General features: G+C 51.3%; 1 protein-coding gene across 2 annotated transcripts in view; it reads left to right on the forward strand.

Annotated features, from left to right (window-relative positions):
• SSH1 (slingshot protein phosphatase 1) overlaps positions 1–26,863 on the forward strand; it is a 30,869-nt gene extending 4,006 nt beyond the window's left edge. The window contains exons 2-15 of one of the 2 annotated variants that reach the window (XM_064392622.1): positions 437–477; positions 13,143–13,246; positions 14,924–14,988; positions 15,721–15,842; positions 17,130–17,198; positions 17,588–17,653; positions 18,850–19,044; positions 19,344–19,437; positions 20,466–20,594; positions 21,222–21,268; positions 22,449–22,595; positions 23,194–23,394; positions 24,107–24,701; positions 25,133–26,863. In XM_064392622.1, coding sequence (XP_064248692.1) covers positions 437–477; positions 13,143–13,246; positions 14,924–14,988; positions 15,721–15,842; positions 17,130–17,198; positions 17,588–17,653; positions 18,850–19,044; positions 19,344–19,437; positions 20,466–20,594; positions 21,222–21,268; positions 22,449–22,595; positions 23,194–23,394; positions 24,107–24,701; positions 25,133–26,404 — 3,147 coding nt within the window. In that variant the 3' untranslated portion in view covers positions 26,405–26,863. Of the gene's footprint in view, positions 1–436; positions 478–10,347; positions 10,695–13,142; positions 13,247–14,923; positions 14,989–15,720; positions 15,843–17,129; positions 17,199–17,587; positions 17,654–18,849; positions 19,045–19,343; positions 19,438–20,465; positions 20,595–21,221; positions 21,269–22,448; positions 22,596–23,193; positions 23,395–24,106; positions 24,702–25,132 lie in introns of those variants that run through there. The other variant, XM_064392623.1, reaches the window with a different exon arrangement.
• Positions 26,864–27,578: the final 715 nt, after the last annotated feature.

The raw sequence follows: 27,578 nt of genomic DNA on the forward strand, positions 1-27,578 counted from the left end.
TCATCCCTGAGCTGCACACCAGGTGCTGGAGCTGGGACAGTCCCAGGGAGCACTTTTGGCTGTGTCCTGGTGCCTGGGACACCCCGAGGGCCAGTTATTTGTGCCCAGGCGTGGCTGCCAGCTGCTGCCCTGACGTGTGTGCGCAGTGGCAGCGAGGTGTGCGCGGTGACGTCGGGGCTGGCGCTCTTCAAAGCGCTGCAGGAGCAGCTTGCAGGATTAGGACCTAATAGCTTTAAAATCCCCGTGAGCCCCTTTGTCACCCGGCGCCGGGTGCTGGTGCCATACAGGACGAGGGAGTCTCGTTTATCCCTGGCCCAGGGAAGAAAAGCCCCGTGGAAAACAGCCCCTCACACCCTGTTGGTGCAGGGATTTTATTTCAAGGTGTCATGTGCAAACATCCAAGGTGTAACTCTCTTGTATCCTTTCCTCCCCTCAGGCGGAGGCCGGCAGTGATGAAGAGCGTAGACTAAATGTGAGGTAAGCTGAACTTTTGGGCTCTAAGTTTCCACTGTTGTTATCCTGATCCCTATAGAGGTCCCCTTGCCTGGAGGGGATGGCCTTGTCTGCAGAGAGCTGAACCTGGGGATGCTCTCTCCCTCAGCAGTTTTGAGATGAGCGTTGAATGAGATGAAAGAATAAAAGAGAGTTTGTGATCCTTTTTCCACTCCTGAGAAGACACTGGAAAATTACTGGTCAGCTCTGGCCACAGCACTTTAGTGTTATCACAGCATCTCTGGCTCTGCTGCTGCTCCCTGAGGCTGGGGCTCCACTCAGGAAGGGGGCTGTGCTCCCAGGAGGAGGAGGGGAGAGCTCTGCTCATTCCTGGGTTTATTTACCAGGAATTTGCCTCCTTGGGGTCGTGCAGAGCCACTTTCTCATGTCAGGGTAAGAAAGGGCTGAGCTGTCCTGCCAGAGAAGAGAGAGGCTCCTCTTGCTGACATTGTGCAGATCTAAAGTGGTGACACAAGCTCATGTGCTGGGGCCCTGGCTAATGGGCTCTGAGTAATGCAGTGGCTGGTTCACTCTAAGCCTGGCTCTTGCAGGCAGCTCTTACCCTCCAACCTGTAAAGCACAGCCCAGGGGAGCAGTGTAAAGGCACAGCAGTGGTTCAGCACTCAGTCTCTTCTCCTTGTCCCTCCTTTCTGCTTTCCTTCTCCTGGCTTCAGGAAAAGCAAAGCTGCTCGTGCTGCTGCTTGGACTGTGTCTGCCCTGCTAGTGAAGTCAGAGGCCAGAAAGGGCTGCTCATGGACAGAGAAGGAAGTTGTTGGACTTTTTTGTTTCTGAGTTCTGGGATGGTGTCTCCTGGCTGCAGCCTGCCTGGGAGCCCTGGAATTCCATGGCTGTCCTGTCTGCACACACATGGGTTGCAGACAGAAGTGCTGTGTGTCTGCTCTCCTGTGTGTATGGGCATTTCTTGGCTGTCTCTAATGCCATTTGAGAGTTGACTATGTGGGGAATGGATTTTGTATTGATGAAATCAAAATTCAGGGTTCCTTGTTCTGCCCCTTGTACAATGCAAGGCCCCAGCAGGAGCCTGCTGAAGCCATGAACAGCCACACAACCCTAATTCTTGTGCTTTTCCCCGTGTGGTATCAAACAGCAACATGTAACCAAGCAGGATGGCAGCCTCCTCTTTTGGATATACAGTTGTGAGCTGAAAGAGAAAATACAGCTTTATCCTCTTCACTGCAAATGTTCTCACTGTACAAATAAATCTTTGGATTTGTGGCCACCTTTGGTCTGTCTGGCCTCTTTGCAAGCCAGGCATGTGCATCCACCACTGACCAGAGCCTCCAGGAGTGTAGATGCACTTAGCCCAGGCTTAAAGGCTGGTGCTTCTCTCCTGGCTGTTGAAAAACGCTGCAGCACTGACGTTGGACACTGAGATCCCATGAGCTTCCTGTGTCCTTCAGTCTCCTGGGGCTGCTCTTCCGTATACGATTGTCAGGATAAGAATCTGGTAATTAAATAGCCAGACAGACCTCGAGAATCAGATGGCTCTCACGCACAGCCTCTGCTGTCCTCAGGGGGAAACACTGCCAAGAGCTGCAGGAAATATGCAGACATAACACAGATGATGAATGGAGCTGCTCTTGGTTTGGTGGGTCGATCCTGTCCCCTTCCCACTGGCTGCTGTCCCCTTCCCTGCTCTGCTTCAGTCTGCTGAGACTCTGCCCGGTGCCCAGGGGGTGGCAGAATTGTTCAACTTCATTGTGCTGCTGCTTCTCTGAAAAATCCCTGCAGGATGGGCTGTGCTGGTGTTTGTGCCTCGTTCAGTCCTGCTCTAGCCTTGGTGACAGCTGGGCTTTGTCACATGTGCTCTGAGCACAGGGGTCAGCAGCCCAGCCCCTGGCTCTGCAGACTTTGGAGATCTAAGGGTGAAGGAAAAGGAAAGGATTGTTGGAAACATGTCCCCAGCATGCTGCCAGCTCAAGCTGTGTTTCATCAATGCAGGATGCCTGTGCTAGTACACATTTATGACATAATGTATTCATCTGCCTGGTGAACAATTATTTTTGTTCATTCCAAAACATGCTGGGATTTTCATTTGAGGTTGCATAGTTGGATCTGGTTCCATGAGCCATCTGATTGTTTTCTTGGAGGAACAGGTCTGTATCATGGTTTTGCACCCAGCCACGTCTTGCTGCTCCCTGGTCATCCTTCCTTATGGTTTCTGTCATTCCAAAATGCTGTTCTTTCTCCCTGGAACAGCTTCTATCCCAGAACAGACCAAGGGGACATGCTCTAGGTTCAAAGATATTGCTGCTATCTGCATTTTCTTAGACATTGATCTGCTTTAAGTCATCTTGTTCTCTTACAAAAATTTTGTGGAAGCTTTGACAATGTAACATCCACACTGCTCCCAGCAGGCAGCCAGGAGTTTGTATTGCTCCCTGAGGGTAAAGACTCAGAGCAGAAGGAAAAGTAAGAGATCTGAGAGCCCTGTTGGGCTCCGTGCAGCCAGAAGCTGCACGTCTGAGCTGTGTTATCAGTGTCTGCTCAAACCTTCCCTCCTGGATAACCACCGGGAGATGCTGTGGCTTGATCCCTTTTTTCCCCTATTGGTGCAGTGTTCCCACAGCTCGCCCAAATCTTTGTCAAACTGCTGTCAGGGCTAGGCCAAGCTCATGTGAGGATGTGCTAGCCTGGACCTTAAGCCTTAAGGTCTCTGAGATCGAGTTCCGTGCGAGCCTCATGCGTGCCGTGCCTGTGGCCTTATCTCAGCCCCAGATCCTGCTGCTCCAGCTCGAGCAAACCCTGAGGAGATGCTATCAAGGAGGAGGCAGAGCAGAGCCCAGCTCTCTCCCAGCTGCCTGCTCTGGCACAGGGCTGCATGTGCAGTTTTTCCTTTTTGGTGTGACCCAGTTGATTCTCTCTCCTGGCTCTGTCACACCGAGGCAGAGGAGATGTTGTACAACCCAGATCGCTCTGTGAGTGTTGGCTGATTCTCAGATGTGGTTGGCAAACACAGCAGAGATAATCACTGCTTTTAATTACAAATATAAATAGGTTTGTTTAGCCAGTCATTCTGTAATCTTTGCCATTATTGGCTTTCCAATCACAGCCTGAATGCAGCGCCGGGTGAATGTTTTCAGACACCTTCTGCAGAGATAGAGGTTGAACCACTGCAGAAGGGCCTGGAAGTTTGTTATCTCCAGGCTCTGATCAAGCCTGAAGATGGCTGTGGAAAGAATTGTTCTTGTTGGGCTCCTCTAAACCGAATTTTAAGAGCTGGCCAGAGGAGCTGTGGGAGGTAGAGGTTTTCAGGGTGGGCTTGTGTATATTTGCAGTGATCAACAGGATCAGTGATCAACAGGAGGAGTTGTTGGTGCAGACAGACTCTTAACAGAGCAACTGCAGGTTTAGGTTGGATATCAGGGAAAATTCCCTCATGGAAAGAGTTGCAAGCGTTGGAACAGGGTTCCCAGGGCAGTGATGGACTCCTCATCCCTGGAGGAATTGAAAAGTTGTGTGGATGTGGCACTTGGGGATGTTGTTTAGTGGTGGCCTTGGCAAAGCTGCAGGAACAGCAGGACTTGATCTTGGAAGTCTTTTCCAACCTAAATAATTCCATGATCATCCCTCTGGCACACACCACAGGACACCACTGTATCTTATATCACATATGTATATGTTTTATACACTTGACTTACTTTTCATGTCTATTATATTTTAGTGCACCAAAATTATCTTTTAGCACCTTGATCCTTAATTTCTTTAGGGATTTAGGAGTGTGTTTTGCTGGAGCAGCACTGAGTGAACACCTTGTACCCACAGCCATGTTCACAGTGCCAGGCAGGCACTTGGGGCAGGGGGAACACGGGGGCAGCTGCCTTGAGGATTTATTTGTGGGGACAGCAGCTCATTACAGCCTTGACAAGTCCTGCTGGCTGCAGATTGATTGTGTCCCGGGGAGCTGGTGGGAGATCTCGGGGCAGAAGTTGCTGACTTCATGAAGTGTTCAAAACAGGACGCTGAATCACATCCTGGCCGCGGCAGCATCCTGCCTTAGCGTGCTCCGGACAATGGGGGGGCCCGGCCCAGCCCCCGGCCCGCGGCAGCTCTCAGCCCCGAGGCGTGGCCCTGCAAGCTCAGGAAGGTGTAATTAGACCTTCACATTTTGTGAATGTTCAAAGGCCACAGAGCTGAGGACACGTTCACTTATTTGACACTTATTTAAGATCTGGCCTTTCCAGGAAACTGTTGTTGACTTGAAGTTGAGCAATATGAGGAGTTTACTTGGATGTAGGTAGAGCAACAGCAGGAGAGCTGCCAATTTAAGGATGTGATGATCAGACTCTTTTGGAATTGCATCTAAATCTTTTTGGGTTTTTTTTTCTTCCATGAAACCTCAGCAGTTTGGCAGAACCCAAACCATGAGGCCCTGTTATCAGAGGTGCTGGCTGTGCACTGAGCACTTGTTCCTGTAAAAGGCCTGTGTGGTCACTGTTTATTTAGGTGTTAGAGCTGGGTCAGAACAATATTTTGGTTTCAAATGCCTCTAGATTTTAAATATCTTAATCTTTGATAATTGTCTGCCAAGATCTGTGAGTCAGGCATTTCTCATACAAATCAGAGCTGTGCTCTGCCTGGCAAGTGTTCCTAAGATGTTTTTGCAATGGGCAATGGACACAACACCTTCCTAGGCCTGGTTTTACTTCTAATGAAAAGTGTTGAGATTATTTTCTGAGACCACTGATTTTTTTTTTCCCCAAACATTTACACATCCCTTTGCAACATCCCATTTAAATCCCTGATGCAGAATCACTTTACCACTGCACAAAAATAAGCCCAGATTCAAACAGATTAGGGTGCACATCACATCCATTAGTTGTTCAGGTTTATCTGGGATCGGGACTCTCCTCTACAGGGCTTGTCTGCCCCCTCTGAAAATTTTAGTTTCTTGAAGAAATCCTTGCTGCAAGAACTGCTGGTGAAGGAAACCTTCATATCAGGGACCAAGTCAGCCAGAAATGCAGGGAATGGGACAAAACGTCCTGTTCAGATTTCCCAAAAGCTGCCAGGTTCCTTGTTTGTTCTGTCTGCCATCCAAATGGTCACATCCAACCGTGTCCAACACTTGCATCCCAGTGGAGACTGCTGCCCATGGCTTGGCATCTCCCTCCCAGCCCTGCAAAACATCCTGAACTCCAGCTGTCTGCTTCCTCTGCAACACCATCCTGCTTGGAAAAGATGGCCTTGGAGTGGAGGGGGAAAAGAACGATGATCCTGGGGTTTTACCACCACTTTTCCATTGTGAGTGAGCTTTGCCCCTGCTTGGCACTCTCCTGATTTTGGGAATGCTGGCTGTGTACCCTCAGGGAGCAGGGAAGGCAGGCTGCAGTCTAATCAAGCACTCGAGGTGTCAGGGCTGAGCCAGAACTTTTCTCACTCTGCTCTCACCGCGCGTGATCCGCCTGGATTTATTTTGTTTTGTTTTTCCACATTACCAATGTGTCAAGTACTCCCTGGTCTCTGCTGCCTTTTTTGGAGCCGTTCTGAAACCTGGCAGCTCAGCTGGTTTTTGGGTTGCTGTGCCACCAAGATTCCCAGCCATGCTTCCGATGCCATTGTCTGTGTCCTGGCTGACCTTCGCTCGCACCGCTTGGGAGCTGCTCCCTTAATCCTTCAAGCTGTTTTTCACCTTCCTTTTCTTTTCCAGCGGCGCCGTTGGAGAGTTTCCACTTGTTTCTCTGGGAGACACTGCTGAGTGGGTGAAGTGGGGTGACTTCATAAAATAGTTCCAAGGATTGAAACAATGGGCTGACAGGAGGAATGCAGGAGGATGGGCCCGTGTGCTGACAGCTCGGCTGGGAGGAGGACAGGAGCAGGATCAGCTCCTGCCGGGAGCGCGGGTGGAGGCTCTGCCTCTGGTGTGCCCTCCATGGTGGGCGTCATCCCACCTCTCCTTCAGCTTGGACACTGCTCTGGGACAGCTCCAGGGCTTGTGGCCTGGCTCCCCCCTTACCTGTGGTCATGGAACGGCAATGGCAGGAGCATGGCAGCACCCAGAACAGTCACTTGTAGGAAAACACAGGGAGAGAGTGTTTTGGGAATAGCCAGCTTCCCTCAGAGCACCAGGGAAATCCGTGTTGTTGCTGATGCTGGGGTCTCTGTGTGTTCCCCTGTGCCAGCTGCTGCTTTCCCAAGCCTTGTTCTCCAAGTCCATGACTCCAGGTGAGGGTGAGTTGCTGTGTGGAGCAGCTCTGCTCAGCCCCCACAGCAGGGAGGTGGCCCTGGGGTGGGCACAGCGGGCTGGGGACAGTCCAGGGCATGCACTGGGGACACCAGTAGGGTTAATACTCCTCTTCCTAGCAGCTCGTGCAGGCTGAGGTTTGGAGAGGATCTGGCCTGGCCTCCTGAGACAGTGACTGTCACCAAGATGACATCGTGTTTCAGTGGGAATGTCAGAAATGCTCCCTGGGATTCAGACTGAGTTCCAAGCCCGTGGCGTAGCTGGGTGATGCTGGGATCAGCCTCGTGCCTTTTTGAACTCTGCGATTAATGGGATGAGCAGAAAGGATTTCTTTTTCCTTGTGAAACAATCTCTTATTTTATTTGGCTTTTCACCATCCAAGTACTAGGGATTCCTAGAATTTTCTCATTCCTGGCTGTTTGGGAGCAGTTCTGTCAATTTACTTTGCGAAAGTCTGCTGGAATGGGGAATGATCCTGCTGATTTGTTTGTTTCCCTCTTCCTGCCCTTTCTCTTGGAGGGTTTATCCCAGCTGCTCCTGGCTTGTCTGCAGGCACAGCCTGGATCCTGGGGTTGCCCCCAGGGTGGGATACTCAGAGCTGAGCTGGTTCTGCTCTCTGCAGATCTGGATCCGTGCTGATCACTGCTCCAGCCCAGTGCATCCCAGGAGTGGCTGGAGGGACATCATCAGCAGTCTATTTCTGTTGGGAAATTGGCTTTTGTGGGCTTCATGATTGATTTCATTTTTCTCTTTTTGCCCTTTGTGCCAGAGGAGCGTTTGTGTGTGAATGGCCTGCAGTGTCTGCAGCCCTGTCAGCATTCCTGCTGGGATGTGGCCCACGATCCCCACGCCTCCGAGCCCAACAATGCACACTCACACTCCCCTTGCTCCCTGCTCTGCTGAGAACAGCAAAGCCTGTGGAGTTTTGTGGTCTCCCCAGCATCTCACTTCCTTCAAAATAGATGGGAGAGATGTTTGCTCCTGCAGGGAAGCTTTATAAACTGCCCCCACCACAGCTGGAGCTGCTGCCTGGCCCCTTCCTGGCACAGAGATGCCCTGGCTGTGTCTGAGGAAGGGGAGATGTTCTTGTGAACCTGCAGCCCACATTTTGCTTTTCTTCTGGGGGTGACTTGTCTTCAGCTCAGGAGGGAATGGTGCCTTTGGGTGTGGAAGTCACGGGTATGGAAAGAGCTTTCCTGCCTTGCATTTCTGGTAATAAAAACATCTCAGTCCTGAGCAGATCTCTCTGACCTGGCCAGGTGTTTTGGGCTCCTGCCCTCCTGACCACAGGTCAGTTTGTCAGCATTTCCCAAATCCTATACATGTGCAATAACACTTTGTTCTCTGTGTTCTAAACCCTCTTCACACATGTTGGAACTGGGCTTTTCCAGGTGCTGCTCCATGGGGAGCACACTGCTGTGGCAGCCCTGCTCCATGTGGGGCTGAGCTGGGATGGCTGTGGTGATATTCCCACCTGTGTAAGTCCCTTTAATCTTTGTGTGACACAGAGCAAAGGCCACTTGGACATGCTTCATAAAGAGCAGGAGAAGGGACTTGCTGCTGCTGGAGTCCCTGGGGCTGTGCAGTGCCATGGGAAGGAGCAGCTCTGAAGTCCCTTTTTCCCTGGTGCTGTTTGGTGTTGCTCAGGCCCCTTCCCAGGCCCCTCTCGTGGTCAGGAGGTGTTATCAGATGTGCCTCTATCAGGCCAGAGCAAGCAGTGCCTCCGCCTTAACCGTTGGCTTTTTTGGGGAGCAGGAGCCACACAGCTGCTCTCAGCTCTTCCTGCTTCTCTCCTTTCTCTTTCTCTCCTCCCCAGCTTGGGTTGTGTTGCTGCTGTGGGACAGTGCCAGTCCCCTCTGCTCGCTGCAGTGTCCTGCCTAAAATCCACCCTCTGGAATATGGAGGGTCTGGCTGGGCTATGGGAGCATCCAGCAGGGCTCACCCACCCCCTCTCCAGGGCTTTTTGTGTTCTTTCTCAGTTGCCTTGAGGTGGCCAAGCTTGTTCCAGACCAAGCAGCAAAGGAGGGAAGAAAAAGGGGAAAAAAATCAGTTCTGTTCCTCCTTATCAACAGGGCTGTAGAAAAGGGAAGTGTGTTCCATTCTGTGGTGCTCGGGAGGCCTGTTTTTCCCTCACCTTATCAGTCTGGAAATGTTTTGAGTAGAAGATGCCATGAAACCCAAAGAACTGGGAGGCATTACCATGTTTGCCTTTGTACAATCATGACCAATTTTGAGAGAAGTGAATACTCCTTTTCTTGTGGGGGTTTGGGGTTTTTTTCTTCCTTAAACACAGACCTGGTTGCAGGAGGCTGCTCACTCATCTCAGGTTTGCCTGGGTCTTCCCAGAAAAAGTGGTTTTCTTTCTCCAGACTCTTCTGTGGGTCTTTATTTTGAGATTAATTCTGTAGCTATAAGATATGTTAATAGAGTGTTTTCTTGTGTCCTGCAAGATAATTATGGCTTATGTGAGATTCCCATTAAAACATGGAACTCAAGCACATGAGGCATGCAAGGATTCCTCCTGGGACACCTGACAGCTGGAGCCTCGATGGCAAAGCCTGGGGAAAACTGTTGTGGGACTGGCATCTTGCTGCCCAGGAGCGTGAGCAGCTCTGTCTCTTTTCCCAAAATCCAGTGTTTTTGAGGGATTGCTTACTGGCATTCCTGGCCCCGGGGGGTGGCAGTTTGCACCGCCGAGAAGGCGCTGCCTATTGTGTTCTTCAGCAGCTCGAAATGGGGTTGATGTGTGCTGCAGCCACGCTCCTCTGGAGCTTTCCCAAAGGGGAAGAAATATTTCCTTTTCAAGTTGAGCAGCACGGAGCCAACGGATGGAGCAACAGCCTCTGGAGCCGGCTCTCAGCAGGGCTGTGGCCATGAGCACCCTGTCCTTGCCAGCCTCTGGGGGCAGGAGGGACTGTCGCTGTCTGCACCCTCCTCCTGACGCTCCTGGCATTTCCCAGGTGTTGGAAGTGCTGGTTTTTCCCTCTTTTAGGGTGATAATGTCCTGTGTTTGGTGAGCTGAGGTCAAGGAGTGGGAGGAGAACTGGTCTGCAGCTGTACTGGAGCATCAGGGTCCTGGGGCTGTGAGTGGGCTCTGTGTTTATTCAAGAGCCTGAAGTGACTCCTTGTAGAGAAGTTGTGCTGGTCAGGATTCCTGGAAGGGCATCCAGGGATTGGGTGGTTTCTGTGGTGTGTGCCAGTCAAACTGGATGAAAACTGGCTGAGAATGCACAGAGAGCTCCTCATTCCCCTGGTCAGGCTGGTGGGGCCAGAGTGGCCTTATGGTGTGTGCCTGCAGAAAGAATTGGGGTTTGTAAGGAACAAATCTTCAGGGATTTCAGTGCCAGCAGCCCCTAGCACACAAAAACCAAGCACCTGAGAGACTCCTTGTCCAGCAGGAACTCAGGAATGGCTCTGAAAATCCAACGCGGGAGCTGTACACTGAGGGAAGAACCATTTAAATGTCCTGTATCTGTATTAAAGCATTGCTTTAACTGTAAAGGAATGAGCAGGCATCAGTCCATAGGATGCTTTTCCTCTAGTCCTGTCCCTCCCAGGGAATGTGGACGTCCCGCAGCCAGGGGCTGTGTGGGTGCTGGTAGGAGCCTCTGGAGCACGAGGGGGAAGCAAACAAACAAACAAGTCTGGAGGAGGGAAACGATTAGCCGAGCCTCAGCTGCTTGTTTCCCCTCTTGAATGGCTCTCTTTCATCAGGATATGTTGGGACAAGTGCTTTTTCAAGCCAGGATATCAGTGGAAGACACAGTGTTCCCTAAAAGCCATCCAGTTCCCGGGGAGCATCAGCAGCCGCGATTCCTCTGCTCCGCACAGAAATACGCTTGACCTTTTCTTTGCCTTCTGGTGTTTTTTATGGGTTTAGAAGCAAAAGGATGTGAGTTTTCCAGCTGGTTATGAATCTTTTCGATTTCCCTGACTTCTGTCTGACGCTGGGGCCACCACGATGCTGCCGCTGTGCAAAGAAAAGCAGCCTGAATTAGTATGTATGAGCATGGGGTCGTGCTTTGGGGCATCTGGCACCCCTGCCGAGGGGCAGAGGGTGGGGATGTTTTTAATGCCAGGAAAGGGGTTTTTATTTAAAAAAAAAAAAGCTCAGAGTTTGAGTTGTTTACTGGCATTGCAGGATTTAAAAGGGAGTTGTGCCTTGCCTTTCTCACTGAGCAGTTGTGTCAAGTGGCAGAGCGCAGGCAGTTCCCAGAGCGGAGATAAGGGCTGGGCTTGGGTAACGTTCTTGTTACAATGTGGTGTAAACTCTGAGCAAAGAGGCGTTTGGGTGTGTTCCCTGTGTCCAGCACCGTGCTGGGCACATGGAAACCCGAGCTGGTGTGGAGATGGGGAATGCTGGGGGTACAGGAGGGTTTGGGCAGGGCAGGAACGGGGATTTCAGTGGAAATGGAAACCTGGCTCTCAGCAGGCTCCTGGCTTTGCTTTCCGGTTCATTTCCACGCACATGGATACATGAGCACAAAAATTTTGCTCTGTGAGTTGTCCTTTTCCTGGAGCACTCGCTGCTCCAGCAGCACAGCTTTCCCTTTTGCCCGCAACTGGGAATATTCTGCTTTATTGTCACCGATTTCCTGACTGCAGGAGAGAGAACATCTGCCAAGATGTATCATCAGAGCAGGAGATCCTGATAACTTTGGGAAAGAACTCTGGTTTTCCCAAGGTTTTTCCTGCTGCAGCAATCTTAGTCAGTACTTTGAGGTCAAAGATCCTTTGGGGTAAAACATTGGAATAAAATATCTATTTCAGGATATTTTTTGCTCTCCCAAAGAAATTTTCCCCTAATTCTCTGGGTGGGAATGCTGTGAATTATCTCCAAGTGCATGATCTAAGCATTCCCTGCCTCTTGTGAGTGCTGAATATCCCATACATTGTGTGGGGGTCGCTGCCTTTGTGTCACTTCTGGCCTTTTTTAACGCTTTCCTGTGAGGTCTGGGGTGAGAAGGAAACAAGGCTCTTCCTGGCTGGCTCCTGGAAGGAGCCACATTCCCACTTGTTCCCATTTGCAGCCGTGGGTGCCGTTATCCCGAGCCAGGCTGAGCTCGGATCCTGCTCAGACCCAGCCAGTGAGGTGAGGGGGGAGTGCTGGAATCCTGTGGGAATGGAAGTGGAGAATTGTTGGAATTAGAGTGTGCTTCTCCTGCTGTGTTTTATTGATCTTGTGGAGCCTGAAATTCAGGCAAAAATTTTAGTTCGCTTTTTAAAAGCAACTGAAATCTCGAATTTAAACCTGATCAGGATTTTTCTGGGGAATTCTTGAAATTCAGTTGAAACAGGAGGAAGCTTTGCCTGGGAACTTGGGCTGTGTTCTTAAGAGGTGAGAAAATCTGAAATTATGTGAATTTCATGTCTGTCCTCACAAAAATGCTGAGGTAGAACAGAGCATTGGGAGCATTACCACTCACTCCTGCCCCAAGGCAAAGACCACGGATGAAATATGGAATAGATGAGTGCTGGGAGTAGTAACTCCAGAGGGATCATTTGCTGGAGCATAAGGAGCTCCTGTGTAGCACAGTCATAATGCAGCATTCCTGTTTAGGAGATGCAGACAGTAATTAATGGTGATCTATGATTCTATGGCTGTGAGCATGGTGGGGGGTGGAAAATTGGGCTTTGGAGCAACAAATGGCTCTTGTGGTGTTTGGGGAGCAGAGCAACACATCCCAAGCAATTCCTGTGCAGCTGACAGGAGACAGGGATTTCCAGCCATGTGGGAAATGCAGCTTCTCTGCTTCTGGCCAAAGCTGCTTCTGAAGGATTTCCGAGGTTCTCATGCATGTCTGGGAGTGGTGAAATCTGACTGTGCCGGTGCTGTTCTGCCTTCTCCTCCCTTATGCTCCAGCCCTGGGTGTCGTTTCCCTCTGGAAGTGTCACTGTGTTTGCCCAGACTCTATCCCAGGATGCTGATCCAGCCACAGCAGAGCCAACCCTCTGCTCTTGTGTTGGTTATTTTTCCCTGAGGGTCCGGAGCTGTGTCCTTTCCCTTGGGATGTGCAGGTTCCATCTCCCTTCCCCTTTAAATCTACACAGTTGCAGGTTCTTGTTTTTGCATTCCAGAGAAATGTCAAGAGCTGCAATCAGCAGGAAGTGCTGGGCTCAGAACCTGCTCTCCATGAGTCCATTGCAGGTCTCAGCCTGTAAAAAGTCCAACCCTTTGCTTCTTTTAAGTTGCAGAATTCTAGAATCAGGTGATAAAGTCATTTCCAGCCCATGACAGCTCAGGCAAGTATCTCCTGCAAGGGCCAAGTAATAAAACAGTGATGGAAAATGACAGATGAATAATCCATGAATAATCCCAGAGTCATGCTGTGCAAGTGGCTGTGGCAAAATCCTACTATTTCAGTGAGGAAAGCACTTCCTTTCCCAGATGTGCACATTTTGCTGCTCTTTCCTTTCAGCTGACTCCTGTGTGGTTTTTTTCCAGCCTCAGCGAGAGCTTTTTCATGGTGAAAGGTGCAGCCCTTTTCTTACAGCAAGGAAACAGCTCCCAGGGCCAGCGAAGCCTCCAGCATCCCCACAAACATGCAGGTAATGATTCAATCCCTCTGGAGATCCTTTTTCCCTCCCATCCTGATGGCACAGGTGGGTGACACCCCAGGTTGTCCTGGTGAGCCTTGTACAAGCTGCTGAACAAACCCAGGGTTTCAGCCCACATTCAAATTACTGAGTTTTTTATTGGGATCATTGAGTTTTGGTTTAAACTTTTATCATTCTCTTGGAACTGTGACTGGAATAGAAACTTATCCTCTGTGAAAATCATGGCATTTTGCATGGCTTTCTTTAGGCAGGGAAGCCTGTGCAGCCAGAAGGGCTGTGTGGAATATCTCTCCCTGTTTTCCCCAGCCACAGAGGAGGAAATGTCACTTGTGCTTCAGTGAGTTAATCTTTGCCTCCCCTTTGGTTTGTGGCAGGGCTGAGTCACAGAGCTCAGCACCCTTGGGCACTTGTGGATGTCCTGGACATTTCTCCAGCCTCCAGTAATCTGGAGCTTGGGACTTTTTGCTTTGGAACTTCCTGTTGCTGGTTTTGTTTGGATGTTGCTGGTCAGAGTAAGGGATGTTTGATCAAGATTTGGGTATCTGCAGAGATGTACGTTTGTTAGCTGCTCACATCCTGGTTTCAGGAAATCCCCCTTTCCTGTCAGCTCACCACAGTCATGGTTTAAGAACAGACTGTCCTGCTTCCCCCAGTCCCTTCCAGTTGCCAACTGGTGGGAAGAAATGGCAGGGAGTGGTGTGGTGAGTGTACACACAGATTTGGATGCAGATAAGGGCATCCAGGGAAGTTGATTCTGCTTCCCCGGTGTTTAAACCCTCTGCCTGTGGCACTTTGGGAATAGGTGGGTACTGAGCAAGAAGAGCTGGGATTTTGGGGCATTTTGAGAGCAGGAGCCTGTGGGAAAGGCACAGTGTGGTACTGTGTGGTGCTGCTTAGCAAACACTCCAGCACAAAGGGGGTGTTTGAGTGCCAGGCTTGGCTTTGGGTTTCTTTAACTGTCAGCAATTCCACATACCCAGCAAGCAGCCCACGGAAGGAATTTTATCTCACATGGAAAGTTATGAGTGCATTACTCAGTTATTAGATGGGAACTTGGTTTGTTTTCCTGTAGATTCCTTGTTCCTTTTGTCTGCTGTCCCCAAACAGAAATGGACTAGAGCTGAAGGGACTTAGTGCATGAGCAGAACGTGGGGACAGAAGGGCTCCATCACCCAAACCAGCCCATTCCTGCAGCCTTTCCTCTGGGGGTCACTCATGCTCAGTCACACCCTCTGTAGGGCTGGTGGGGCTGATCCCACCACGCTGGGGGTGATTCACAGTTCAAAGTTGTTCTTTTCTCCTTTGTTCCTGTTTTTTTTTTAATCACTTTTTCCTCCTCTTCTCCCTCACCTGTTCTCATGGCCACACCTTTCTGTTCTCTCTGGGGTGCTGTGACAGGGAGAGAATCCTCACTTGTGCCAGGCACAGGTGGTTTCCATTGATTTGGTGGCTTCCAAATATTGTAAGGTTGGGTTCTCACCCATCCAGGGAATGCTCATCCAAGAATCTCATTGCTCTTCGTGCTCTCTGGGACAGCAAAGTTAATTTACCTCCCTTAATTATTATTATGTTCACTTAAAAACATCCAATTTCTGTAAAGGTCAAGACTTTGCTGATTTCTAGAGCAGCAAGAGCCCCTTTGTGATGATTGCTGTGCTTTCTGTGCAGGTGACTTGCCCCAGCACCTCCAGGTGATGATCAACCTCCTGCGCTGCGAGGACAGGATCAAACTGGTAAGGACAGGTGCATTTCCCTGCTCTCATTTCTCTTGGAAACGTTTGCAACAGACCTGTAGAGGAGCAGGAAAAGCATTGGCAAATCCTAGATTTCAGAGCTGCCTTAACTCCTTGCTGGTTTCCAGCCCTACCCCACTTTCCTGACCACTCCTTTTGCCCTGGTCCTTGTGTCCAGGTGTGACTTGGGTCAGGGAACTGCTCTGTCTGAAATGGGCTGTTCTGTTAGATTTCATTTTCCATCCAGCTGACAAACAGTAATACAGGAAGAGACACAGGACCTTGCTGATTCTCTTGGACACTTTTAAGTCAGCCCTGAAATTGCATCAGCTGGGCTGGGCTTTCTTTTAAAGAAATCTGCAGATAAAAATCTGCTGTAAAAGTCGCTTCTCTGCAGAGAAGTTGATGTCAGTTGTGCCTCCTGCAGGACTGAGCTATTTCAGTGAAGGTTTGGGAGTGGGAGAATCCTCTGAGCCTGCCTGTTTTCAGTTCAGTGCATGATCAATGTTTTAACACTTCTTGCTTGAAACTTGGCAACAAACCTTTGGGTTACATTTTGTACTGCTCCCCCAACCTAGAGCAGGTAACCTCAGCTCACCTTCCCCTCACCAAAACATCAACAAGCCTTTCTGTACCTTCCATACTGCACTAAATAAAGCTTTTGGGGCTGGTCAGAACTGCCAAAGCCTTGTGCAGCAGTGGCAGCCCTGACGAGGCAGAGGTGCTTTGCAGGCCGTGCGTTTGGAGAGCGTGTGGACCGACCGCGTGCGCTACATGGTGGTGGTGTACAGCAGCGGGCGGCAGGACACCGAGGAGAACATCCTGCTGGGAGTGGACTTCTCCAGCAAGGAGAGGTGGGTCTGAGCTGGCAGCCAGGCACGATGGGCTCTCTGGCAGCACCAAACTGTCCCCAGGCAGTTGGGTTACCTGCATCTGCAGATTCCAGCAAGAGAAGGGACACGGGGATGAGAATCTTTCAGCCTCTGTGGAATCAAAGGCTGTGGCATCCACATCACCAGGGAGTTTGCTGCCTGCTCCCTGCAAAATGCTCTTGCAGACACATTTGCAAAACTGGAACTCATTCTCTCCCCCAGACTCCAGTGTGTTGATGGAATGATGCAATGGAGCTGCTTTTGTAGTAGCTTTGTTGCCAAATAACGTCAAAAAACAATACTGCAGAAGTGGCTCCAAAACCAACAAACAACTGTGTCAGCAACGAGCTGTTCCTTTTGTCTGACTGATAAGAGCACACAGTATTTGGAAAAGCAAGTGAAATACTTTGTTATTGCAGCCTCTCTCAGATTATTCCAGTTCTGGTGAGTAAACCAGGGCAAAAGTGCTCTTGGCTCAGGGAGAAGGGGCTGGTTTGGCAGAGCTGGAGTCAGAGCTGGAGCTGCCAGGCTGTTGTGTGTGTTCTCCCAGGATTTAACAAGCTGCCCTGTCCTTGTGGTGCAGCCTCTGAGTTTTGTTTCATTCTGGAAACCTTTAGTGGTGGTTTCCCCTGGAAGGTGGGAAGGGGAAGCATTGCAGGAGGATCTGTAGGGAAGCTCCCAGCCGTGCCTTCCTGTCAGATTATTCTCATTGGCTTTGATGCTGCCTGTGTTCTGCTCTGAAATTCCCATGTGGCATTCCCTTGGTGTGCCTCAGCAGGGGAGGTTTGCCATGTCACCTCCACTCTGAAACAACTTTGCATTAATTTGCTCCTGGTGATTATTGATGTGAGGCAAGAGGAAGGATGGATTTCTGTTGCTGTCTGCATCCCAATTTCCTTTAAAACCTTAATATCTCAGTAGCTTAATTATTTATGGCTGGAAGTTCCTGGCCTTCATTATAGCAGGGTTTTCTTGCCAGATTGCCTGTCTGAACTGAAAGTGTTCTTTTGGGTGAGATAAACCCCTAAAATCCATTTTCATCTGTTCCACCTGTTAGAGTGACCCCATGGAGCAATCACCAGGAGTTATCACCTTGTCAGACCTTCAGATTCCTGCTTCCAGTTTTATTTGATGGCCTGAAATATTACAAGAGATTACTAGAGCAAGGCTTGAGGATTTTAAAAATTAAAGAGTATTAATAATTTAGGCTATTGGCATGACCACATTGTGGCCTATATTTAACTTCCTGTCTCACCATCTCTCTTCCAGTAAAAGCTGCACTATAGGAATGGTTCTTCGCCTCTGGAGTGATACTAAAATCCATCTGGATGGGGATGGGTAAGAAACCACATTGAAAGGATAAATGTGAATGTCCTTCCCTACCTGGGGGCTGCTCTAGGAGAGATTCTCCATCACCTTGCAAATGAAGTGCCCATTTTGGATTCATGGCTGCAGAGTCCTCTTATTCAGACAGTGAGTTCTTGTCTTGCTGCCCTCACACTGCTCCCGTGGTTCCAGGGAATGCTCTGAAACCCCACTGAGGACTGGAGCTCCCATTCCTGGCAGCCTCTTGCCATTCATTCTTGGGAGGTTGGAAAATCAGTGAGAGAAATTCTCATCCTGATTCTTTTGGCCTGTGGGTGCCCCAGTGCAGGGGCTGTTTGTAGAGAGCAGGTTGGGGTGCAGAGAAAAGCAGGTTTTGACTCAATTTTCCCTCTCTCCATCAGTGGCTTCAGCGTGAGCACTGCAGGGAGGATGCACATCTTCAAACCTGTGTCAGTGCAAGCCATGTGGTACGTGAGGGGCTGGGCTCAGGGAGATACTCTCTATCAGTAAATAAAAAAAAAAAAATCAGCTGCATTTTAGCCTTTGCATTTTAGCCTTCTCCACAATGGGTATTCAGTGAGCTGCAGCTGAGATCTGCTTTCCTGTGTCAGCAGAGGGGCTGTAGGAATCCTGATCCCAAACCAGGATCTGCTGCTCCAGTTCAGAGCAGCTCTGTGTCCTTCAGCATGGGGGAAGTGGCACCAGGGAGATGAAAAAATATGAAAGATGAGCTCGAATTCCTGGAGCTGCAAACCAAGAATTTCCTCTCTCTGCATGTTTCTCTGTCTGACTGACAGAGGAGGTTCAGGGCCCATTGCCAGCCTGTGGCATTCCCTGTGTCCTGCCCCATTCCTGGGGTTCCTGCAGCCCCAGGTGCCCATTTTCCTTCCAGCTCCTGTGCAGGGATTCCAAACCCCTGAAGCAGAGGTGGCTGAGACAGCAAATTCCTCCCTGAGGAGGCTGCTCCACATGGAACTGCATCTCCCTCTGCCTGGGCAATGCTGTCTCCCCTTGGAGCCTGGAGAGATCCCAGTCCCTGCAGCATCTCCTAGGGAGGAGCTACAGCTGTGGAGAAGGATGTTGTGCTGGGGATGGTTTGGTGCAGAAAGAAAACTCCTGTTCCTGTCAGTTGTGAATTTGGCCCTTCCTGTTGCCAGCCTTGGATGTGGTTGATGTGTTCAGTCCAAGAACTTCGGAGTAGAGCCTTAAAGAAAGGAAAAATTGAGGAGGGAAAGAAGGAAAAAGTAATGTTAGGATTTGCAAAAACAAATGACCCAATCTGGGCCTTGTCCCTGGAGCCTGTCAGGGGCCAGGAATGCTGGTAAATATGCATCAGGCTCCTTGCTGGAGGTGGTTGGAAAATTGTCCCTGTTCTTTATCTTCCTTTGGCTGTACAAGTTGGTTAATGATTAGATCCCACAGCAACTTGTGCCTGCTTCTTCCCTGTTAATTAGGAGAAGATTTCAGCCCCTGCCTCAGCCCTGCTGTGAGAAGCCCCTAAGGTGCAGTTTGTGCCTCTTTGAGCTCTGACACCATAAATTTCCTGCTTTCAAAGAGCAAACTACAACAACTAATGCTGAAAATCACTTTTCCTCTGTGAAACTCTCTCAGCTCCTGCTTTATCTGCTCACAGCTTCCCCACATCTCTTCTCCCACCCTGCAGGTCTGCTCTGCAGATCCTCCACAAAGCCTGTGAAGTTGCCAGGAGGTACAACTACTTCCCAGGAGGGGTGGCCTTGGTGTGGGCCACCTACTACGAGAGCTGCATCAGCTCAGACCAGAGCTGCATCAACGAGTGGAACGCCATGCAGGACCTGGAGTCCACCCGCCCCGACTCCCCAGCCCTCTTTGTTGACAAGTCAGTGCAGCATTTTGTTTGGAAAAGTTTGCTTGGCTCGTGAAGGAAATCTCCCCTTCTCCCTGTTCTTCCTGGCCTGCTTCATTTCTGGGGTTGCAAAAGCAACAAAAGAGAATTTGTGTGCAGTGATCAGACCTGAAACTTTAGCTTATGATATAGTGTATAAGCACCAACAAGCTGCTTTTTTTCCTTTTTTTTTTTCTATTATTCCCATAAAAATTCCCTTTAGCACGAGCCTTTCCCCTCCCTCCTCAGTGCTGTGCACTGGAATCATCCTCTCCTCTCCTGCTCCTTCCCAGGCCCACGGAAAGGGAGCGAACGGAGCGGCTCATTAAAGCCAAGCTCCGGAGCATCATGACCAGCAAGGACCTGGAAAATGTGACTTCCAAGGAGGTAAATATAAATTCTCACTCTGGTTCTTCCTGCCAGACTCCCTCTCTAGAGAGTGGGGAGCAGGCACCATAAGCCTGCGTGTCCCTGGCTTTGGAATGTGCATTTCAGCTATCCTGTAAAGGCTCAGCTCTGGCTTTGCTGCACCTCCCTCCTGAGAAATCAGGATAATCCCAGCATCACAAGTGTCTTTCAGGACCTCAGTAACAGCTGTGTAGCTTTCAAATTAGATTTTAAGGTTTTATTTCCTTTTTTTCCCTGGACAAATGTCAGAGGACATTGCAGACAGCGTTTTGCTGGTGAGTTTATGGATGGAAAATCACAAACTAGAGCTAGAGCTCGTTTGGATCCATCCCCCAGGCTGGTGTAATCCATCCACCCACAGTGCAGACGTGATCAGAGTGGGAATGGTTCTTTTTGGGGTGGGTTTTTGGTTTTTAAGGGAGGTTATTAACATGCAAGTGGTAGGAGGAAGCTGAGAACGTGTCTGTCTGTGGATGTGCTCCTCACTCCTCCTGCAGACAAGCTCTTGTTCTTTATCTCTCAAATTGCTATTTTTAAGGACCAGGTACCCCAAAATACTTTTTTTCCCTCAGATGTTATCTGAAGCTTTATTTACAGCTCCGTAATTTGGGGATTTAGGATGCCAGGGCAAGGGACAGTGGTTTTAAACTGTCAGAATGGAGGGATAGATGGGATATTGGGAAGGGATCCTTCCTGGTGAGGGGCTGGGATGGAATTCCCAGAGAAGCTGGAATCCCTGGAAGTGTCCAAGGCCAAGTTGGATGGGGCTTGGAGCAACCTGGGATAGTGGAAGGTGTGGAATGAGATGAGCTTTAAGCTCCCTTCCCACACAAACCATTCTGGGATAATTGGAGAGATGCCACATAATGAAATTCCTGGTCTCCAGAAGTCTGAGGCCCTGACGCTGTTTTTAATGAAAAAGTGAAAAGTGTTCTGCAGGGCAGTGCCCTCAGATGTTTCTGTTGGACACCAAGATTCCAATGCCATCCTTTGTGTTTGCTCTGCAGATCCGAAACGAGCTGGAGAAACACATGAACTGCAACTTGAAGGAATTCAAGGAATTCATAGACAATGAAATGCTGCTGATCCTGGGCCAGATGGACAAACCATCCCTGATTTTTGATCATTTGTACCTGGTGAGTGTCAGGAGCTCCAGCAGAGCTCTGCTGTGCTGTGTCCAATGCTTTGCCACTAGATGGTACTCCAGGCAAAACCAGGCTCTGCCTCTGGAACAAAGACTTCCCAGAGATGAACACTTTGTGCCCATTGGGTCTTTTTGTTGTTGTTCTGGGTAGAGTCAGAGGAATTGCTCGTGTTTCAGGGCAAAATCTGCTTTTTAACAGTTTAAAGCTTTCTCTTGTGAATGTCTGGGGGGGAAATCCAAGGTGTAACTACACCCAGAGTTTCAGGATTTGCCTCACTTCTCGTGTGTGGCATGTCTGGGATCACAGGTGCATTCACTTTGTTCTCCTGAACTATTTCTCCCAGTGTTTAAAACTCCAGAGTGGCCGGGGGCAGTGATTTGGGATGAGCTCAGTCACACCCTGGCCTAGAACCAACTCTGTGGGTGAGTTGTGTCCTGGTCCCTCCTTCAGCAGGTCCCTGCCTGCTCAGGACGGGACATCAATGCCCTATTCCTGTCTCAGAGGCTGTTCCCAACATTGCAGTCAGCTCAGGAGGATGGCTGGGGCTGGGGATTGCAGAACCTGAGGGAAATGGCTGTTTTGGGGCCCTTTGGAAATGTGTGTCTGTGGCTGTTGCAGGGCTCCGAGTGGAACGCGTCCAACCTGGAGGAGCTGCAGGGCTCGGGGTGAGTACTGCTCCTCCCAGCCCCAGACCTGCACTGTGTGCCTGCAATTCCCCCAGGACCCTGCAGAGGACATTTGCAGCCTCTAGGGATGACTTTAAACCTCAGCCATGGGGTAACTTCCCACCAAAAGTTCTGTGGAGAAATCTCTCCAACCTCACTTTTATCATCAGCACAGAGTGAAAATAACAGAACTTGTCACTGGTGAGATCCATCAGGATCTCCATCTCCCAGTGCTGTGCCAGGTGTGAATTCCTGCAGGCTGCAGAGGAGCAAAGATTGCAGCACTAAGGAAAAATCTCCATTCAGATGGAGCAGAGCTGCCTGTGGATGAGCAAACTCCTCCTCACCTGCCTGGACAGGCAGCTCCAGGTGTCTCTCCCATCCCCATGGTGCTGCTTGGCCCCATTCCCTGCCACACTTTTGGGATCAGGGAGAATTCTGCCTATAAGTATTTGCTGCTCACTCAAGGCCTGCACCAGCCTTGCTGTAAGGAACTGAAATTCTTCACAATTTCAGCACAGCTGAAAATGTTTCATTTGCAGTCCTTGGGAGCAGATGTCTGCACATCTTGGGACAAGGAAATCAAGCAGGGTGTTAATGATTATGTCTTGGATTGGGATGTGCAGTGTCCAAAGGCAAAGCTGGACAAATTCTGAGACAAATATCCTGTGTCCTTGATTTTTCTCAGTGATAGGAGGTGATAAATCAATCTGGACATTCATTCTGGAGTACATTGTTATCCCTGCTGTGACATTTGGCAGGAATCAAGAGATAACATGTGACTCTCATGGTTTTGGTCAGAAAGAAGGAGAAGGGATGGGATTGCAGCTAAAACCTGCAGCTGGAGATGATGACTCCTGGGCTATGTTCCCAGATGATTCACTTCTTTCTGCAACCCCAGAGCTATGTGGCACAGCGAGGAGTTCCTGGTTGGGTTACACAGACTCAGAGACAATAAATGAGATAAATTAAATTTCTCCCTCCTGTGCCCAGGGTGTTTGGACACTTGGGATGTGCTGGCAGTGAGAGGTGGCAGAAAACCCCTGTGTACCAGGAGTTAGGATTAGGGCTGTAGGCAAAACCTTACAGCTTGTGTTGGGTTGGATTGCATGGATTCACAGTGTCCCTCAGGGCTGTTTGGTGACCGTGGCAGCTCAGGGTGTCTCTCCTGGTCCCACAGCATTGACTACATCCTGAACGTCACCCGGGAAATCGACAACTTCTTCCCAGGCCTGTTCGCGTACCACAACATCCGCGTGTACGACGAGGAGACCACGGACCTGCTGGCACACTGGAACGAGGCTTATCACTTCATCAACAAGGCCAAGTGAGTGCTGGGACACCTGGCCCTGGGGGAGGGCACATCCCAGCTCTCTGTGGCTCATCCTGGGCCCTCGCAAAGCCACAGGAGCTGCAGGGCCTTGGCATCATCGTTCCGTGTTGCTGGAGCTCCCTCGTGCCCTGTCCTTCCTGGACTGGCATTAACCTGTTCCTAGCCCAGCATTTTTGTTACTAATTTGTTTTGCTTCCGAAAGGAAATGAGGATGTTTCCTCTTCTGGAGTCGTTCTGGAGCTGCTCCAGCCGTGTCTGTGTTGGACCTGCCCCAGCTGTCTCTGCAGACAGACCCTGTCAAACCCTGCCAGGCCTCTACACTCAGCCTTTTCCAGTGATCCCAGTTTGCAAAGACCTGCATGGAGGCAGGAGGCTTCATGGTGGCCTCTAAAATGAATGAGGCTGCCCATCTCTAACTCCCAGCTTTTCTGGACAGGGATTCTTCTCCTGGCCCTCATCATCCCAAGCATTCTCCCCTCCAGATCCGTGATGCAGGGTGGGCAGGGCGGGGAGCGCTGCCCCTCCTCCGGTGAAGCCGTAGCAGATCCACAACCGCTGTCATGGGCTTTGTTCTCCTGTTTTTCCCCTGCAGGAAGAACCACTCCAAGTGCCTGGTGCACTGCAAGATGGGCGTGAGCCGCTCGGCATCCACCGTGATCGCCTACGCCATGAAGGAGTTTGGCTGGTCCCTGGAGAAGGCCTACAACTACGTCAAGCAGAAGCGCAGCATCACGCGGCCCAACGCCGGCTTCATGCGGCAGCTGCTGGAGTACGAGGGCATTTTGGATGCCAGGTAAGGCTCGGGATGAGTGGGAAGGAAAGGAGCTGATTGTGGAAGCATCACAAAGGATTGCTGGGGCTCTGTTGGTGTCATGCTCACAGATGGGTGAGGGGTCCCTTGAGAAGGGCACAGACAGAATCCTGGGCCAATTGTGCTTTTCCTAAACCTTCCCTGTGCCAGGCTCCCTGCATGGAAATTAGCTGGGAGAGCTGCTCTGGTGTAATTCAGGGAGGGTTTCTCCGTGCTTGGGAAGCACATTTGGATTTCTCAGTAGCCAGTGCTGCCCAGCACAGCATTGTTCCTGTTTTATGAGGCAGAACTGAGCTCAGGCCATTCTGGAGGCAAAGCGTTCGTGGTTCTGTGCCAGCCCCAGGGCTCTGTCACTGCAAGGGCTGCAGTATTTATCTTCTAAGGACAGAGGAGAGAATTCTGTCCCCTGGTTCAGCAGGAGCTGTGCCAGAGGACGTGCAGAGGGGTCGGGTTGGGGTGTTGTACTCTGAGGGTGCTGAGGCATCTCCCAAAGTCTGATCCAACTGCTGTACTCAGGGCACTGCTCTGGAATGGGCAGGTGGGGGGAAAAAAATCCCAGTGCTGAAGGTGGTTTGTCCAAGTGGCATCTCAGGTCTGGGCCCAGCCCCTGGGTTCTGGGCTGTGGAGACAGAAGGAAGCTCCTGGCACTGGGCATCCTGCAGGGCAGTCATTCGTGTCCTTGTCCTCTCCCCAGCAAACAGCGCCACAATAAACTGTGGAAGCAGCAGGCAGAGAGCAACCTGCCCCAGAACACCGACGGCACCACGGGGTCAGGAGATTTCTTACTGGAGAGCTTGGACATCGACCTGGAAAACCGCCTGGCTGACCTGGACATGCCTTCCCAGTCTGCCTACCTGGACAACCGAGCCGGCTCCGAGGGCTTCGGTTACTGCTTCCGCCGCCTGTCGGACACGCTGCTGGAGAACAAGATTCCCGGGGACAGGGAGGGCTTCTTGCACATGGAGCAGCTGGAGCGGGATGCCCTGGTGGGACAGCCTCCATCTGCACCACCCCAGGGGAGGCTGCTGGAGATGGAAAAGGCCCCGGAGAGAGCGGAGCCACTGGCGGAGCTGGGCGGCTTCTGTGAGAAAGAGGCAAAGAAGAAACTGGACTTCAGCCCCAGGAAGGGAAGGATGGTCCTTGGGGAGCCAGGGGAGGATGGTGTCAGGGAGGAAAATCCCATGGAAAAGTGGAAGCGGCGTTTGTCCATGCACAAGGAGGAGAGCAGGCTCAATAGGGAGAACTTGAATAACAACAACAGCAAAAGGAGTTGCCCAGAGGATTTTGAGGTGCGTATGGAGGTGAGGTGGAGGTGATTGGCATGGCTGACTCTGCTGCAAGTGAAACTGCTCTTCTCATCCTCATAGCCCAGTTTCATTTGACTTGGATAAAGCCTTTCATTCCATGATGAGCTTCTCCCCTTTCGAGGCGCTTCTCACCAGGGCTTTGCTTGCCCGAGCTGTGGATGTAGATGCCAGAGAGTGCCCAGTGAGTGCCCAGTAAAGTGCTGTGGGCAGCTCGCTTGCATGACCCTCGCTTGGCACGGTAGGTATTCCTTAGAGACACTGTCTGCTGGGAAAGCACGTGGCTTTAGTTCCTGCTGCAAGGGCTGAGGTGGAAATGGGCTTTGTTCCAGATCTCTTTGGCCGTCCCACACCCTGTGGGCTGTGCCGGTGTCTGTTCCCTGCTCGTTGATCTGTCCCTGTTTTCTCTCCTGCAGCACGACGCCGTGTTTGGGATCCTCAGCAAGGTGAAGCCTTCCTACCAGTCCTGCACTGAGTGCATGTATTCCTCAGCGGGGCTGGCCCCCGACTCCTTCGGGGAGCAGTGCGAGAGGCTCGGCGCCGGCGCCGCGCGGCGCAGCAGCACCATCTGCACCCAGCCCCCCCTCCTGTCCCACCTGCACTCCCACCTGATGGAGCACCTGCCCAGCAGGGCACCCCCCGAGGAGCCAGGCAGAACTAAACATAACGAGGCTCCGCTCCCCCTGGCAGCAGGAGCCGGGGCTGTGGAGGTTGGCACGTGCAGGTCACTGGATCAGCACTGCGGCCTTCTGGAGAGAGGGAAAGATGCGCCAAAAACCCCCGAGAAAACTCTGCTGCCCAGGAGAAACTCCCACTGTGACAGGAGCCTCCTTCACGCAGAGATGGTGAGGGAAGAGTCTCTGGCCAGAAAGGACCCCAGACCTACCAAGGACCTGAAGTACCTGTTGTTCAGCAAGGACTTGGAAAAGCCGAGCGCCAGCAGTTACTTGATGCAGCACCAGGAGTCGCTGCTCCAGCTGCAGAAAGCAGGGTTGGTCAGGAAGCACACCAAAGAGCTGGAGCGCCTCAAGAGCCTGCCCTCGGATGCCTCAGTGCTGCTCCGGGACAGCCCCCTGGGCAGGGTCGACTCCAGCATCGTGGAGGAAAGCGAGGACTTGATGTCCCATCCCAGCCTTGTGCCTCTCCTGGCCCCGGCCCCACTGGTGCCCGGAGACGCCGAGAACGACGTGGAGAAGCTGGGGGTGAAGCGTGTCCTGGAGGGGATCTCCCAGAAAACCTCCACGCCGGCCGGGTGCCGCCTGGAGCACACGAGCAGCTTCACCAAGGACTTCCTGAAGACCATCTGCTACACCCCCTCCTCCTCCCGCAGCTCCAACCTGACGCGGAGCTCCAGCAGCGACAGCATCCACAGCGTGCGGGGCAAGCCCGGGCTGGTGAAGCAGCGCACGCAGGAGATCGAGACCAGGCTGCGCCTGGCCGGCCTCACCGTGTCCTCACCCCTGAAAAGATCCAATTCCCTCGCCAAGCTGGGATGTCTTAACCTGTCCTCCGAGGACCTGTCGAGTGACGTGGACGTGGCCACCATCACGGACTCCAGGGAGGCCGTGTCCAGCGAGGGCTCCGTGCTCTGTGAGCCCCCGCCGAGGGGCGCCGACGGCGCCTCCAAAGCAGGGGCGAAGCCTCTGCCTGGGAACTTGAAGAACACGCTTTGGATGGGCAAAAGTTGATGCCTTGCAGGGCAAGGAGGGGGCTGGAGCATTTTGGGGGTTTGCAGCATTTATTCATTGCACCAGTGCTGTTTTATCATCTGACTTCAGCAGCTCATCTGGTGCCACCTCCTCGTCCCCTCTTTGTGCTCCGAGAGAGGAGGAAAGAACCACAGTGGGTCACAATGAAGGGCACAAGGGAAATAAATCGTGTTGCATGGCTTAGAGGAGGACTTGGTGTGTGACTTGCCTGTTGTCCTGCAGGATACTCTTCCTAGTACTGTTTGCCAAGTGTAATAATGTGGATGTGTGTGTTGTTATGGATAGATATTTGTATCTCTATCTATATCTAAAATGCTGAAATATTCTGTTTCGAAGACTGAAAATAATTATTCATGACTTTTTTTTACAGAACAAACACAAGTCTCTATTTAAACAGGGCACTTGTGGAAAATCCTTAAAATGGTGACACGCACACTACCTCTGTTCTTGCTGGCTTTTTGTCCTGGTTTATTCTTTGGAGCTTTTATCCAAAAGGCTTTTTCCAGAATTCTTGCTGTTGTTTGAAGGAATTCCCTTAGCTGTAAAGGCCTGGAGGGAGTGTGGACACTGAGGCTTCCCCAGGCCGTGGCTGGGAGGTGACAGAGTGCTGAGCTGTGTCCGTGGGAACGCTGTGACCCGATGTCACCCTGGCTGTTGCTGTCACAGGTGTTGTGTTCTTGGGGTGTTTTGCTGTCGTTGTGGTCGGTGTTGTCCCAGTGCTGACAGAGCCTGGCCAGTGGTTGCCTGTGGACCCTCGTGATGTGAAGCTGTGTCGGTGTCGTGGCTGCTCTGGGGACCCTCTGTCACTGAGCTGTGGGTGACGTGAGGTGGCCGAGGAGGGGTGGCTCTCCTGGACCCTGGCAGGTGACAGAGTGTCCTTTGTGGTTGTGCTGTTGGTTTTGTGGGATGGTCCCTGTGCCCGGGGAGCTGCTGGAGGAGTCCTGGGTGCTGTTTATGGTGGGCATCAGGGGTTTGGGTGCCACAGGCAGGCTGGGCCTGTCCCAGAGCTCAAGGGCTGTGTGTGAGAGCCACTGAACCCTGCTGGGGGGAGCTGGACAGACACATGGACACGTTCTGAGAGGAGGATGTTGGAGGAAGGGTGGGCAGCCAGGGGCTGTCTGTGCTCTCAGTCCTGTGTTTCCCCCTCCTGCCA

This window comes from Passer domesticus, chromosome 17 (genome assembly GCF_036417665.1).
Source record: "Passer domesticus isolate bPasDom1 chromosome 17, bPasDom1.hap1, whole genome shotgun sequence".
Taxonomy (NCBI): domain Eukaryota; kingdom Metazoa; phylum Chordata; class Aves; order Passeriformes; family Passeridae; genus Passer; species Passer domesticus.